Source organism: Myodes glareolus, chromosome 4 (genome assembly GCF_982192425.1).
Source record: "Myodes glareolus chromosome 4, mMyoGla1.1, whole genome shotgun sequence".
In the NCBI taxonomy this organism is placed as follows: Eukaryota; Metazoa; Chordata; class Mammalia; order Rodentia; family Cricetidae; genus Myodes; species Myodes glareolus.
Window position 1 is genome coordinate 70,708,050 of NC_142029.1, and position 16,978 is coordinate 70,725,027.

At 45.9% G+C, this 16,978-nt stretch overlaps 1 protein-coding gene across 1 annotated transcript in view; it reads right to left on the bottom strand.

The window, feature by feature from the left end:
• Sorl1 (sortilin related receptor 1) overlaps window positions 1-16,978 on the bottom strand; it is a 163,796-nt gene that overhangs the window by 49,280 nt on the left and 97,538 nt on the right. Inside the window, exons 22-26 of the mRNA XM_087905541.1 lie at window positions 14,740-14,913; window positions 12,726-12,839; window positions 9,350-9,472; window positions 5,492-5,611; window positions 404-529 (exon numbers count right to left, since the gene is read on the bottom strand). Coding sequence (XP_087761667.1) covers window positions 404-529; window positions 5,492-5,611; window positions 9,350-9,472; window positions 12,726-12,839; window positions 14,740-14,913 — 657 coding nt within the window. The remainder of the gene's footprint in view (window positions 1-403; window positions 530-5,491; window positions 5,612-9,349; window positions 9,473-12,725; window positions 12,840-14,739; window positions 14,914-16,978) is intronic.

A 16,978-nucleotide genomic window follows, 5' to 3' on the forward strand; every position in this document is an offset into this window, starting at 1 on the left:
GCAGGTATATGGAAAATGCTAATTTTAAGTTTTGGAAAGTGAAAAAAGAATATGCAGAATTTATATAATGACATTTGTCCACAATAACTGCCCTCCTATGAAAATTCAGAATGTCAGCAATAGAAATGATAACAGTCAAGTAGAAAAGCACTGTGTATGTTGCTTTATTACTGTAATGGCTGGGTGTGCATGTGCATGTGTGCGTGCGTGCATGTGTGTGTGTGTGTGTGTGTGCGTGTGTGTGTAACTGCTAACATGGGAGAACAGTTTCACCTGCCTGGCACACCAGCTGACCCTCCCCTGAATGAACGCCCCCCCACCCCCCTCACCCCACCACCCTCCACCACCCCTGCCGCTGCCCCGGGGGAAGGGCCAGGCAGGGGACCAGGGAATTTGCATTTACCGCAGCTGACTGGATCCTCATCAGAACCATCCTGGCAATCTGCGTCACCATCACAAGCCCACCGCTGGGGGATGCAGTGGCCATTGTGGCACTGGAAATTGGAGGCCTCACACGTGTGGTAGATAGCTGTCAACAGAAAAGAGGACCAAATCATTCCTTCTGTGCCCCCTCCCCAATCACCTACCAGAAGAAAGTCCTACATTAGATATCAAGGTGGGGACTTTGGGAGGAGCTGAGCTCTGCCTTGATGGAGAGTCAAGTACCTAGGGCTGAACTTGAGGTACAAGTAGTTTTCCCTTGGTAATATCTTCGCTGCTAAAGAGACAGGCAAGGGCAGGGGACAGGAGACCAGGGAGCTACTAAGAGCAGGGAGCCCTATCTCCCTCCATCAATATCTACCAGCCATTGGTACACAGCATCGTGTCAACCACAACCACTTGGAAAAAGAGAAGAGAAGGCGGTGCTACAGTCGCGGCTATAAGAGTGGCTCCTTTGCACATGGGGCCAAGATCACCAAGAAGTCATCCAGAATGTCTCAAAAGGCATCTGCAGGTTACACGGGGTTATGTAAGTCAGTGGATAGGTCTGGGCTCCCACAGAAAAGACTCAGGCTTTACAACAAATGGACTATTTACAACTGAGAGACTGTCCTAGAGAGATTAGGACACAGACACTGCTGTGACAGTAGCAGACTGTGCTGCCCCTTCACACTCTCACTTAGGCCCCTCCTACAGATGCCAGAGATACAGGGATACAGATCTACAGGGATAAAAGGGGCTGTGTGTTCCAGAAGGAAGGTTCTAGGCCTCCCACAGCAACTGTGTGGAGGCCTCAATTTCATCTCATTATCCTGGCTTCTTGAGAGTTCATCTAAGTTATGAAGCGATGGGACTTCACGTAATTCTAAGTAACACTACCCAGTTTTCCATGTGGAAACCTGCAGGGCCACAGAACACAATAAATTCATCCAGAATCTCAAAGAAAGTAAGCCTGGAGCATGGAATGATCTAAACCTTCTATAAAGTCAAGAGCAACATCTGCCACACTTAGCATCCAGTACAAACACCTAAAAAGAAGCCAGTGAGATAGAGAGATGCAATATTTTATTTGTTTTTCATTTACCCATTTATTTATTTGTTTCAGCTTGAGTCAGTGTCTCTCTAAGTAGCCCTGGCTGCCCTGGAACTCATTATGCAGACCAGGCTGGCTTTGAACTTGCAGAGATCGACTAGCCTCTGCCTCCCTGCGATCGAGGGTTAGGATTAAAGGCATGCACAACACCAGGCCTTAGAGGTGCTGTCAAAAATTAACAGCTTCATTTGTGCACAAGTTATTAAACCTCAAAGATTAGTTCAAGTAGACAATACTTGCATCCACCCAAGCCAACAGTGTAATGGGCTTCTCCATCCTCTCATGAAGAAAGAGGAAACTGGGTTTTGTTTCACTTTGTTTTCTGTTCACTGCTAAAGAAAAGCCAGAACTTCTGTGGCTCACAACTGACATAAAGAAATACATCGGTTCTCCTGATTTACAGGGGACACTCTCTGAGACACTGCATGGGTGTCTAGAATTTCAGATGCGACTGAACATGGCATATATATGTTCTAACATATACATAGCTATGATGCTTAATCACAGAAATAATAACCATCAACAACAGCTAATAATAAAATAGAACAATCATAACAATATGGCATAAAACTCATTTACAATTTTAAAATTGTTTATTTCTGGGATTTTCTCTTTTTGCAAGGGAGTTGACTACCACCCAAAGTCAAATCGCAGAAAGCAAAAACATGGGCAAGGAACTACTGTAACCTAGACTGGCTCCTTGTTGGTCCAGCTGTGTGAATAGGCATCCTCCCAACAGGAGGGCACAAATAAGAGCAGGCTGCTAAGAAGAAGCTACAGGTTTTATTCAATTGATGTGACTGATGGCTAGCTGTTGAAGGGTTGGGAAAATTGGCTTACAGTGTCCTCCAGAATTTCTACTGAATTGAAGGCTATTCTTTTGTAATGGCAAGAAATACCCAAACCTGGTTCTTCAAAGCATTTTAAAACAAGTACGATCCATTATCTGTCTTTTTTTCATCTCTTTGAAGACTGAAGAGGCACGTACATAAGCCTACGGGGAATTTTTGATGTTTACAAGTTCAGGCATTTAGAATCCATTAAACATCTTAAAAAATATACTCATGCTAAAAAGGAGGGACCCATGAATTGTGTGAGTTACCTGAGTTTTTAATGCACTAACAGCCATTACCTAGATTCTTTTGGGTTTTTTGATGCCGAGAATCTGACCACCTGTAACAAGCTTCAGCCTGGTTCCTTGGCACAAAGCCTAAAGCTATTACCATGAGAAGGTACTTGTTCTCCACCCTGTTTGCTTTGTTTTTAATTGGAAACAATTTCAAAGTGCTGGGGGTGGTTTCCAAATGACAACCATGGGAGGCAGGTCTGATCTCTCCAGACTTTAGCCAGATGCTGATGAGCCCAGCAAGATTCTTCGGTTTGCATAGTTTTGCTCAAGTGACCGGGAATGCCTAGAATGTACAACTTTTTCCTTTTCTGGATTAAAAAATACAGTCTTCTGGGTAATTGAATAGTCCGCTGATTTTAAGTGTTTGAGAAATGGCATGTGCTCAAAAATAATACTTCAGTTACATGGATGAAAGAGAATGATTGATTTGGGGTGCCAGATTGGGGGACTTACGGACTCTTTGCATTATGGGAGTCACTGTGACCGTGGAGTTAGTGGGGTAAGCATCCCACCATTTGCCCTCTGACTTTGATTTTCCCCACCCTATCACCATCTGTTTAAATACCTGACCAAAATCATTACCCACACATAAGTAGGCCTAAACACGTGAACACTGTAGTCTAAGGAGGAGGACCACTGTCTCATTTCTTACAAAGCACTGGACTCCTAGGAAGGGTATTAAAAAAAGACCATGTTACTATAACTAAATTTGAATAATTAATAATATTTAAAAAGTATAAAGAGAACTAGAAAGAATTACAGTTTATCTCTGAAACAAGACAGATAGATACATACATACATACATAGATACACAGATATATGATGGATAGACAAATGATGAGGTAGAGAGAAAGACAAATAGATGATGGATGCAGAGATGACAGATAGAAACTTAAGTAACAACAATGACTAAGTTTTAGCCATTTATTTATTTATTATTTATTTATTCACAGGTGATAGGAATCAAATCCAGGGTTTGAAGCATGTTGGGCAAATGCTCTATCATTGACCTACATTCTCATCCCTAATGCTCAAATTTTTAAAAGATAAAATTGAAATATTAAATATTCAGTGCTTTTAAGTACTCAAGAGTTTGCCAAGCATTTTAATTTTGGAATTGTGAGCCTGGATTTAAAGTGCTTATATACTTGAGAGAGGAGAGAGGAAAGACAGTACAAGACAAAATACTTCTAAAGTGAATATCAAAACAATTAGGGTGTGCTGGAAGGAATGCAGACCGCAGACAGAGCCTGGGTAGCATAGGGGATGCTACATAGGGGATGAAAACAAGGAGAACTCACAACACAGAGGGCACAGTGAGCTGAGACCACCAGACCCTGACCCATCTTCCTTGTCTTAATTCAATAGGTCAGGAAATGAAGTGCCAAGCCCATGGCACAAATGAGCTCAGATTCACCCTCCAGCTATTTGGAGATGGCAAGGAGGAGAATCAGCCTTAAAAGAACTGGAGAGCCATTGGCACAAGGTTGCAGTTAAATGGCAAAATTGGCGTTCCACCAGTGAAACCTTCCTACAGGAAACCAGAGAGAAAATCTGGAGTTTATGACATGCCCACCCAGAGTACTGAAATGCTAATCCATTCTGGAAGTCTGGTACAAGCTCCTGGAGGCTGGGTTGGTCTAACATCGCAGTACTAACAAGACGTTCAATCAGACTGTAATTTACATACAGAATGCCCAGGCGCACCCTTCTGACACATAAATTAGCTACCCAAACTCAAGCCTACAGACAGTATCCACATGCTCTTGGGCTCACAGCGACTCCTTTGACAGCCCGCTTTTCCTCCTCAACAGGCACTGGAGCACTATCCTGGCCCCCACTCAGGGTAGAGGCAGACATGGAGACCATGCCTGGGAACCACGTGGCCTTCTCAGGGCTGAGACTGGGAGACACTACAGAGCATCCTAATGATACACGGGGCTACTGTTCTGGGGTGTATAGGACCAAACTGAATTCTAGCTTCTAGAGGAATCCAGGAATTCTGGAAATTTTCTATTCTAATTTTAGTTTTTAAAAAATTATAGTCAAGCAAGGGTATTATAAAGGATGTGTTTATTTCTCACAACCTTCCCAACTCCTAGAACTACCCAATGTTCACCCCAATTTCCCAATAGCACACACTATCCTATAAACTTCTACCATGCATTCATTCACAAAAATAATGTAGACATGAGTGAAACCACGAGAGGGATCAGAACATAGTCCCTACCTTACACTGTCTAGCATTCATGACCCGCTCAGGAAGTTTCCAGATTTATTCTAATGAACTCTTAACTCAAAGAAATGCAAGCCCAGTTTGCATCTTAACTGCTTTAGTAAACCCTGGATGCTCCATCTTATTAGCATGAGCTAGGTTAGAGTTACTCAAACTGTGTACTTGGCAGCTCACATCCATCTGTAACTTTGGTTCTAGGGAATCTGATGCTCTTCTCTGACCTCTTCTGAGGGCACTGCATGCACACGGCACAAATACACACATGCAGGCAAATACTAATACACATAAAATGAAAATAAATCTTAAAAAAAAATACACGGTTCCTAGACAAAACAGTCAGTCTGTATGAATGGCTTACTACTTACTGGTCCTGAAGAATTAAGAAGATGGCTCCATAGTGTAAATCCCTCAGGACACTGTGAAGTTCTGCTCATAACTTATACCCTCCATCATACACCGACTCTGAGGAAAGCTGACCTAGATGTTTTTCACGCTAATTCTCAGCAGCTAATTTCTATGCTCACTTAAGGCCTCAGCGCCCACTAGTACACAAATAGATGAGCGCCGTTTCCTAGGTCTAGGCAGTACTGACCGGTACAGTTGGCTTCGTCAGACCAGTCCCTGCAGTCGTTGTCTCCATCGCAAACCCAGGAGGAGCGGATGCACATCCCAGAGCTGCAGTTGAACTCATCGCTGCGACACTGATGCATCTCTGCAGGGGAGGAAGCACAGGACGGTGTTGGGAGGTTGCGCTCAGAATTCGGCTGCTGGGGTTAAGCATCTAAGAAGTCAGAAATGGACACATGCCACCCATCCTTCCGACAGCATGAACACAGAGACCTTCGCTGGGAGCCATCCACCACGGATCTACCAGACACCAGACGGAATGGCCTCATACCAAGGATGTAAGGTCACCCAGAGTAATTCATGCCATGCTTGCTGGAAGTAGGTTCTAAATGTGCTAAGATACCAACACCTGGAACTCAGAAGGAAAAAAAAAAACCAACCTCTCCCATTTATCAATTTATCATGGCATCCACTTAGTGTACTCCACAAAGATTTCTCCCCCCTACTATGACAATGGAAAGGAAGTCAGGATGCTGTGATGAGGGAAGCCAGAAAGCAGACAGAAAGACAGAAGATCCTAGAGACACATTGCTGAGGAAGAGGCCATGTGACCCAATCACTGGAAGATGCTCACCTCAAGGAAAGTGGGCTTAGAGCTGAGACCTCTGAAGGAGGAGACACAGCTCAGGACTTTCTTTCCTCTGGGATGTTCATGCTTTGTTCTTTAGGAGGGAAGGTTCCTGAGGCCAGTGATGCAGTGCAGCTCCACCATGGAGTCCCTATACTATCTTTCCCAGGCCCTGGGGACTCATGAAATCCCACTGAGGCCTGAACACACCCCTGTTCCAAATTCCTGCATGGAAACTGTCACCAATGCAGCAAAGCATGGACCTTTAGAAGGTGATTAAGAGGGGAATCCGTGACCTCACTGAGGGAGAAAGTGTCCTTCACCACTTCTGCCATCTAGGGATACAGAGAAAGCACCATCTTGTGAGGGCCCTCACAAGATAGCAAATCTGCTGGTGTAACATGAGGGCCGGCTTGTTGGGGTTTCTGTCCTGCCCAGTACCCCACAACCGGCAAGCCCAAAGAAAATCACACACAGGACTCCATAAGGTTATAAACTGATTGGTCCATCAGGTCAGGCTCCTTATTAGTCCTTGTAACTTACATTAATCCATTATCATTATCTATGTTAGCACATGGCTCCGTACCTTTCTCAGCTGGACAAGTTACATGTTGCCTCTTCGGTGGTCTGCGCAGGAGTGCCAGAGGAACCTTCCTGCTTCCCAGAATTCTCCTGTCCTCATTACATCACCTCTACTTCCTGTCTGGTTTTCCCACCTATACTTCCTGCCTGGCCAATCAGCATTTTATTAAAATACATGATTGACAGAATACAGATAAGTCTCCCGCACCATGCTGGTACCTTGACCTGGGTATCAATTCTCCATGACAAGGAGAAATTAATCTATTGTTTATAAGTCATATGGTCTTATTTTATTTTTTTTACAGAAGCCCAAAAGGACCAAGACATAAGGTCTTAAGCCTCAAAACAACAGGAATGGTGGAGCAGGTTACCAGCTCAGCACAGCAGATGAGGGTACTTGCTATGCAAGCTCGACATCCTTCATTTCAGCCTCAGAGCCCATGTAAAAATGGAAGAAGAGAATCAACTCCATGAAGTTGTCCTCTGACCTCTACGTGTATTCCATGGTGCCTGTACACACACACACACACACACACACACACACACACACACACACTATAACAACTATAATAATATTAAAATTAATTTAAAAGATGAAAGCAAACAAGAATAGCCAAGCATGGGACTCATGGCAGTCGTCCAAGTTCCTTTCCTCAAAGGCAGGTTATTAGCAACGGCGGTGAATGAGGCGTTCGTGAAGAGAGTCTGAGACTTTCGAACAGAGAACTACGAAGAGTAGGATCTTGGGATGGGGCAGGATGGGGCCATGAACCAAGAATGGTTCATGATGGAGAACAGGGATGCTAAAGCCATTGAATGCTCAGTGATTTGCCTGGAGAGGGAGCTAGAAAACAGAGACTTGGAACCAAGTGGGGTTACATGTCTTCTAGGGAAGGTACATTTCTACCCTAGCCATACACTTCAGCCTTCTGAGTTCTGGGGCAGAAATGGAAGAAAGAAGAAAAATATTGTAGATCTCATGGTCGTTTTTAGTGGCATTTGCTGAAAGAATATTATGAGACAAAAAAAAATAAAACAAAATTCCTCATTCCTCTTCTAGACATGCCAGGATACACTCTTCTAGTGTCCACTAATCTGTTTGTGCTGACATGATTTGTGAACAGCCCCTGCTCCATGAGATCTAGTCCCTGTGAGTCAAACCACCTGCTCACAGCAAACAAAGCAGGCTTTGTCTGTGTCACACACACAACTTGGCTGGACTTGACCTTGTGGACAGAAGGGAGGGCCAGCAGGGCCTCAGCAACTCATCAGCATGTCTGGGTTGGCGTCTGGCCTCTGTTCTCACTTCCCTTTCAGTCTGAGAGGTTCCCAGGCTGGCACACTACACACACACACACACTGCATAAAATCTCCTCCTACAGTAACAGCTCGGGACCAGGGTTCACAGAATTGGCATGACAGTGCCACGCAACAGAAAGGCGTTACAAAAGGGGAGGCATGAGCCCCAGGTCCCCATTCTGATGTGAAACGATCCTGTCATTTTGAATAATCCCACTGAGGAGATCGTTAAGAGGGACCCCAGTCAAAGAGTAGATGCCAGGCTCTCCTAGTCCCTGTGATGGCAAAACATCATTCTTCCAAACACAAAAACCCCCATTTAGAAAGTCCGGGCTCAACCAATGCTGCCAGACAACTTCTAACAGAGTCGATGACATTAGATCGGTTTAAAAGAAGAACAATGAATCTGTGCAGCTGGACACAGAGGCACATATCTGTATGCCCAGTATTCAGGAGACCACGCAGAAGGATCTGGAGTTCTAAGCAACTCTAGACTACTTAAAGACCCTGTAAAAAAGAAAGAAAGAAAGAAAGAAAGGAAGGAAGGAAGGAAGGAAGGAAGGAAGGAAGGAAGGAAGGAAGGAAGGAAGGAAGGAAGGAAGAACCAAAGATCACAAAGGTAAAATCCTGGGGCTGTTATTCCACTTGATCTAAGGAGTGTGTGTGTGTGTGTGTGTGTGTGTGTGTGTGTGTGTGTGTGTGTGTGTGTGGTCCCTTATAGCTTATATTAAGAACCCAATGAGCAATGAGTCTGGAAGTGGAGGGGGGGGCAGAAAGACGACTCAGTGGGGGAAAGTGCTTACAATGCAAGGCTGAGTTCGATCCCCACGACTGACATAGAGGTGGTGGTGAGACCTGACTGCACTCTGTGCAGTTGTCCCCCTCCACATACACAGCCCCTCCCCAGTCATACAAACCATGGCACACACACTCATATAGACATCACAAACACACACAATAATAATAAAATGAAAAATACAAAGAACTTGCTGAATTCACTCAGAAAACATACATCCTTGCTTTCACCTCTCACTATACCTTGCCCCAAAGAGAAAGCAGGACCCATTTTTCAGATTGGAAAACAAAGGCTAATCAAGAAGTAATGGAGGGTGCGTCTAAATGCCATCTCCTAACCAGGAACCCAACATCCTATCTAGCCAGAGATAAGTGTTGTCAGAGGAACTGAATTCCCATGAGAGAAAGTGAAGGGGCACAACAAAAACTGGGCAGAGGAAAAGTGAACTGGCACCTACCAGGAGGGCAGAAGTGGGCATGCAGCTGGAAGATGCTAAATCCCAACCATCCATTAGAAATGCTCTACTCCAACGCGCCCCGCCCACTCACACAGCCCTGGGAGCAGCATGGGGCCCTTACCACAGTGGCTCTCATCACTGTTGTCCCCACAGTCATCTTCAAGGTCACACTTATAGGAGAGCGGAATACAGGTCCCCGACTCCTGGCACCGGAACTGAGTGTCGGCATCACAGACTGTGGTTGCTATACAGGGAAAGAGGGGACACATTACATCAGTTCATCCCATTCTCCTACAAACCTCCCAGCAGAAGGACAGTTAAAACTACAGGGAGACAGACTTTCGTTAATAACAAGAACAAAACCCAGGCCTCATGGCCTGGGAACCTGAAGTTCACATGCCAGTTAGGTAAAGGCATGCACGTGTCTGCAGAGCCAGCCATAGACAGAGGCAGGGCCTAGAAAGTAGACACTGCTGGCTGGGTGGGAGAGGAGTGAGGGGCTGGCGTGGCCCCTAAAATCCTCCCGGATTGTGAAGCACTCTTCCCGAGTGAGCGTCATAAACCACATTGTCTACAGAACGACCACAAGGGAAGTTCAGCCCTGTGCCAGCAGCTGGCACATCATACAGGTGAAGGAGCACATAGCTGGACTCCTGCAGCAGAAACAAGTGTGTCTGCATGCAGTGGCGGCTGGGGTTTGACTCCGGGCTCTAACTCTTCCTCAGGCAAGTAATTCTAACCTCCCTCAGCTGCCATGTTTTTCTGTAGCCAAGTGAAGGTCAGGTAAACTGCACCAAGCACTGCTACCTGGCGGTAGTACTGTGGAGACAGGGTTCCAGCCACACCCTATTAAGCAGACTTGAGAGACAGTGGACTCCTGATAGGTGTCTCTTTTTTCCCTCAATGGGCCTCCTGCCATAGGATGGGTAGGGAAACGGATTAACTCCCTTTCCTAAACAGAAATGTCCTAGCTGATCCGGAAACCCTGAGGCCCAAGGGAAGGCCCTCAGGAGACAAGCAGGGAAGGAACACTGCTCTCCTGCCGAGCTGCTGAGGAGCTGCCACAAAGAGCAGGACAGAATCCTGCAGCAGAGGGTGGAGGCGCGCGGTAAAATGAAACTCCAAATGGCGGCGTTGCTGTTAGACGTCCCGGCAGCTCTTATTTGAGGTTCCATTGCTTCCCTGTAATTGAGCTCGTGGTAGGAGGCAGGGGATGAATACGAAATGACAAGACTGTAGGGGATTCACGTCAAAACCTGAGTGTCTGACATCCACCCAGCTGGAGGAGTCTGTTTAACGGGGAGGAAAATGACTGACAATATCCCTCCCAAGCCTGCAACCCCCCTCGTCTTTTCTCCGGTAGCTGACGGGGTGTCTCTGTAGTCACCCCATGCCACAGCACCCTGCCTTGTTCTGCAACCTGGCCTGCGGACAGGGCTTGGCTTGCCATCTGGAGAGGCCTGTCACTCCTCACTAAGGAGAGCTGTGAGGAACAGAACCAGCCCCTCTGTCTGATTCCCAGGAGAGGGGGTTTTACACTCCTTATCACCTCATCCCCAACACATGTGACATGTGGGGACCTAAGCCAAGTGGGTTCACACATGTGAGAGAGAGGAGAGCAGAACGTTTGTTTAGGGGCAAGATGGGTGGGGGGACTGACAACCTCGGCTGACAGTCACACCAAATCAGGAGGAGGGCAGACATCCCCATTTCACCCACTTCACGGGTTCAAACTGTGGAGAAAGCTGTCACGGGGTTAGGACCGTGGGAGGACAGTGCTGAGGCTCACGGTCCCTGGTGCAAACACACCTGTCCATGTATGGAGCTATTAGGAGACTGAACCTGGGGCACAGGGACGGCCTGCTGCCTCATGTCCCACACATGCGGACAACTAGCCTGCCTCTCTTTATTTCTGCTATGCCTACTGTCTATGTGAAGGTACGTGGGGCCCCAGCATGTGCTCCACAGAAGGTCAGGGCCTACAGGCTTCCCCCATTAACCTGTTCTTACAGTTCTCATGGGGAGAGAGCCTCTGGGTAGCCAGGGGTAATGGATTTGAAAGACAGACCTGACTGGGTCTCATTACAGTTTCTCTGTCTTCCAGTTCATTCCACCCACTATTTATCCTTCCAAAAGGTAACTTCTTATCACATCACATGGGTGGCTCCCATTTCCCATTCCAAGAACACCCAGAAAACTGTTGATCACAGTTGTATCCTGCATGCTACCTCCCCTATCATCCACGGGACTGCGGAGCATGTGGCTCCCTTGCCCATCACTTTCCTCCCTCCACCTCTGCTCAATGCTCCCCATGCTCCTCAGAACCCTCATTCATGCCTAATGGAGTTGATATGGGGGTCTTTCCTAGATGATTCAGTCCTGTTCATCACAGCACCCTGCTGTGGGATAATCTTCTTGTACACTGCAAAGATTTGTCACCCGTATTAGTTTAATAAAATGCTGACTGGCCAGCAGCCGGGCAGAAAGTATAGGTGGGGCAAAGGGGGAGAGGAAAGGCAGAAAAAGATGAGAATGCCTTACTGAGAAAAGGTACCAAGCCACATGGCTAAACATAGACAAGAATTATGGATTAATTTAAGTTGTAAGAGCTAGTTAATAATAAGCCTGAGCTAATAGGCCCAAACAGTTTATAATTAATATAAGCCTGTGTATGTTTCTTTGGGACTGAACAGCTGCAGGACCAGGCAGGACAGACACTTCTGTCTACAGCATCCATCACTCTACTGCACCCTTCAGTAACTTCTCAAGACACAAAATTCCCAACCTACGTCCAGCCCAGCAAAAAGCCCGAGACTTGGCCATTAAATAAATATCTGTGCGTGCATGTCTTTATAAAGAGACAGCAGAGCCATTAAAACTTAAGCTAGGAAAGGAGAGCTAAGGTCAAGCAAACGTCTGCCTCTAGGCCCTATGAAATGGAGCTGGACCATAGAAGCTATGCAATACAAAGGACACTATTACATGATATACCTTCCAACATTTCCCCACATTCTGGGCCCACTGGCAGTAAGATTAGTTATGACCATCTCCTTTCAGCCTGGCATGCAGCCTGCAGTAGCTAGCTGAAACAGCATAAGAGGACCTGTTACCTGGCTTTGACTTGTCTGAGTATTAAATTTACAAATCAAATAATTCACCTGTCATCCACTCCAGAGTTACCAGCTGTGTGACAGTGCACACACCAAGATCATGACCCACACCGCCAAGCCAGTTCAGCTTCAGCCTTGAAGGCTTACATGTAAATAGTCATGCTACTTAAATTTACATATGTAATATGAAATAATACCATACATCTAACATACATTTACAGATGTTTTTTTCTGTTGCCCAAATCCCATCTATTTAGATAAATACCACAACAAAAGTGGCCAGGCAGTATCCTAAAGCACAGGCCACAACCCAGAAGGACCAGTCAGCCTCCTGAGCAAGGGCTCGTGTTTAATATCCTGGAAATTCTCCCGCGCCTGGAGACTCACGACAATTTCTCTCGTCACTCATATCTCCGCAGTCATTGTCGAAGTCACACCACCAAATGCTGTTGATACAGTTGCCGTTGCTGCAGCGATACTGGTTGCGAAGACAGGTGTTCTCTAAACAAGGGGGGCGGGGTGGGGTTGAAACCAGAGTTATTCTCAGCACTGAATCACAACACTTTCCCTTTCCAGTTTCCATTTCTCTTGCCCCTACACTACTCCGCTACAGATAGGATGGAGTTGGGGAGGGAAGGGCAAGAGAGAGCGCACGTGAAGAGGAGGCAGGAAATACCCCCACCACACCCCCACCCCCAGAGTCTCTTTCTTTCTTCTTTAAATTAAAACTGAAGATGAGGCAGACTGCAAGTACTTAGAGGTGATTACTATGAAGGAAAGGAAAACGCTGACACCAGATGGGTCTACTGGGGAACAGATCTTGCCATCAGCAAAAATAAAATATAAATTACACAAACGAGCCTTCAAGTGGCTGTGTCTACAGAGTATCAAGCATACCCAGGCGATACATCTATAGATATAATACGCACCTACTTGGCTCTCTGGACTCACAGTTTCCATATTCAAGACTCAGCTAACTGAACACCAGAAATATTTGAGGGGAAACTGCATCTGTACTGAACATGACAAACTTTCATCTCCTTGGTATCAGTCCCAGTTCAACACCTATCTGCATAGTTTTTACATTGCAGCAGGTCTTACTAGCAACCTAGAGATAGCTGCATGTATACAACAAGTTGGATACAGGTTACAAGCAAATACAACACTATTTTATATAAAGGACTTGAGAATCCATGGAATTTACTATCCACAGAAGTCATAGATTCTGGGTTAGGAAAGAATGATTCTGTGTAGTTAGATACAGTTATATAGCTATACATAAATTAATTGAATAACTGAGCAGTTTATTAAGATTTTAAAAATATAGCATTCTGTTCTTTCTCTCTTTTCCTTCCCTGCTCCTCCCCATGGCTTCTTCAAAGCAAGGACTTATATAGGACATAAAAGCATTGTTCAGCACACTGGGCCAAGAACACCGCTGGCCTGTGTGGACAATCAAAAGCATTCCAATAGTGACTGGAGAAACCCTATTGCCCTCTTCTTATAATTTACTGTTGACTTTCTTTCCAAATAGCTTTAAGATGCCATTCAAAACATGAAAGGAAGCCTCGTGCTTCTGAGAAAGGAGGAGAGTCATCTCCTCTCCACTTGTATTTTCTAAGGAAGCAGGATGATAAGGCTCCCATTGTATACTCGCCTGCCCTGGCCTCAGAGAAGTGTGGCTAGAATTACAGAGCAAATAGGACCCGAAGAATAAGGAAACACAGGAATCCAGCCATCAGTTCGAGTATTTCGCACCAAGATCACCTTGCCTGGGCTCTCCCTGATAAGAGTATGAGTTTAGGGACTGAGGTGTTGGCAACAAGCAACAAGACAGGCGTGGGAAAGAGGTGTTAGATTCTCATAGGAAGATTTTGAAGCCATTTATCCAAACTCAAACTGGCTAAAGATGAGGTTTCTCCTGTCACTTAATTGCTCGCAGTTCGAAAGTTAAGACTTTTAGAGCCCGGCCAACACTGAGCTGAAAGTCTGAGCCATTCCCAGCTCTGCAACAGCAGACAGAGAGGTCTGCTCTGACAGAGTTTAGCCAGTTATGTTTGGAAGGCAAGCTGCTTCAGGGTTTTAAAGGTGCATGTTGGAGAACCTGTGTGAGAGGGGTGGGGGAGGAGAGGAATACACGAAGCAAAAGGAAGTTGGGCCTGAAGAAAGCTTGTGTCATTTGTCATTAAACCAAGGGGCACAGCTATGCCCTTTATATAAATAACCTAGGATTCTTGTGAACGGGACTAGAGAGTCAGAGGCCTTAGAGCCCAAACCAGAACCTCTCAGTACCCAATGGGCATCATTTCTACTACGTGGGACATATTCTAATAACCAAAACCTAGGAAACACTGAGATCAGGAGGGAAGGGGGAGAATGGTGGGAAAGAATGGGGCCACACCTTCTTTGACACACGTGTTGTTCTTCCTCTGGTAGCCCTGAGGGCAGTCACACATCAGGTCTCCAGAGGGGAGGACACTGCTGCTCACACCTTCTGGACACCTGCAGCTTCTGCTGTTGTTGGCCTTAGGGAGACACAGCAGGCTGCAGGGCTGAGGTACACAGGCATTGCTTCCTGGAGACAAAGCACAAAAACAGGAGTTGGGTTAACACACAAATGGGGGAGCCCAAGAATAGGAGCCACTGAAGGTCGTCTTACAGGATGAAGCAGTGAGGAGCCTAGAAAGTCTCTGGAGCATCAGTCCCATGGATAAACCTCTGTCCAGAGCCCTAAGCAGGAGCCTATTCCTCACAGGGAGGGCTTCTCAGTGACTTGATCCATGGAGCTGGAAAAGGTGGCTCTAAAAGCACTTGTTGCTCCGTTAGAAGACTTGGGTATCATTCCTAGCACTCACGTGGTTCACAGATGGTTCACAGATGATTCACAACCATCTGTGCCTCCTTCTGACATCTGTGGGTGCCAGGCTCATGTGGTCACACACTTACCCGCAGGTAAACACTCACACAGGTACAAAGTTTAAAAAAATGGCTGGGGCTCAAGGGAAGCAGATGTTCCTCCTAGTGGATGGAGCTAAGTTACTGAGGGCTTAGACATCAACCAGGAAGTTGGAGTGAGGAGAAGGATTACAGATCGGGACCTAAGGTGGTCCCAGAAGCCTAACCAGTATGTAAACTGTAGCTGTGGCCGATCTGCAAGTCCCGTCTACAGAGTCAGGATATTGAAGGAGACATGGAGACTCTTCTACATCCTTTTCACCAGCCCCAGCAAAAGGAAAGGTGACTTTCATGCCCACCTGCAGTCGCCTGAAGGTTTGAGCAGATCTCCCATCTTTGGGTCCTTACTGCCTCCTTTGTCTTTCAGTAACATTTTTAACCTGTTCCAGCTTGAAGGGGTTGGTGCAAATGCCCTTCATCAAAATATCTACCTAGGTAATGGTCTCCCCTTCTCAAGTCCTGTGTGCCACAGCACAGCTAACTGGCTGAATGAGGAACCACACATAAAACTGATTAGCCACTATCATGCATTAAATCTACAGAAGAGCCACACCCAGTGCTGATCTAACCACTATGCTGATCTTTCCTTGGCTCATCTTAGTAAAAAGAATGCTGGAGAACATGTCCAAAACGCTACACTGCACTCTTGGGGTCTCACAGATAGACAGGCATGGCCAACTTGCTTTCCTGCTCCCCACTTTTCCAGGAGAAGTGGAGGATACCACACCTACTTTGTAACAACCAGCAGGACACAGCTATGGAGAGGTAAAGGCGCCCAAATCGTAAAATCCTTGCACTCTTTTCTTTTGCTTGTAGCTTTTAACCATGAAACTGGGGAAAATAAACATTGAAACCCTTTATAAAACTCAAACTTCCAGTACTTTGGTAGAATCATTTCATTTCATGGACATATCTCCTCACACACCTCCCAGAAATCCATGTGATCTCTTTCCATGCACCCAAGACACAAGCTAAGTTGGGGCGACCTCTGCCGACAGGCTGGGAAACAAATTTCATAGATATTTTAGTTTCTTTTCCTGTTGCTGACAAAAAGCAACTTAAAGGGGACAGGGTTTGCTCTGGCTAACAGTCACAGGGTACAGTCTATCATGGAAGAGAAGTCATGGAAGGGAGAGCTGCAGGGAGCTGAACCCTTTGCGCTCAAGGCCAAAAAGTAGAGGTGACGGTGCAATGTTGATGTTCCCCTCCCTTTGTTTATCTATAGAGTCCAGGATCCCAGCCAGGGTATGGTGAAACCCACAGTGTGCAGAGCTTCCCATCTCAACCAATGTGATCGAGATAATTCCCAACAGATACTCCGAGAGGCCCATCTTGACTGTGGTTCTAGATTCTATCAGGTCAACAATTAGCAGTAACCGCCACTATAGATGATCATTAGGATTGACAAGCGCCTTGGGGGTGTTGGCAATTCAACAACTTTAAGTGACATCACAAATAAAATGGAAAGTGATTTAACAACGATGTCATCTTGATGCTAAGAAAAAGAGAGTATGAGGCACTATACATACCAACACACACACACACATAGATAAGCATATATGTAAACACACACACGCGTCCACATAGAGTAATGTATTATTCACACATGATACAACATTCAAAGACTCCAGAAAATGACTCAATTCACCATAACAGCCTCATTACCAGAGGAGAACTGCCAGCTG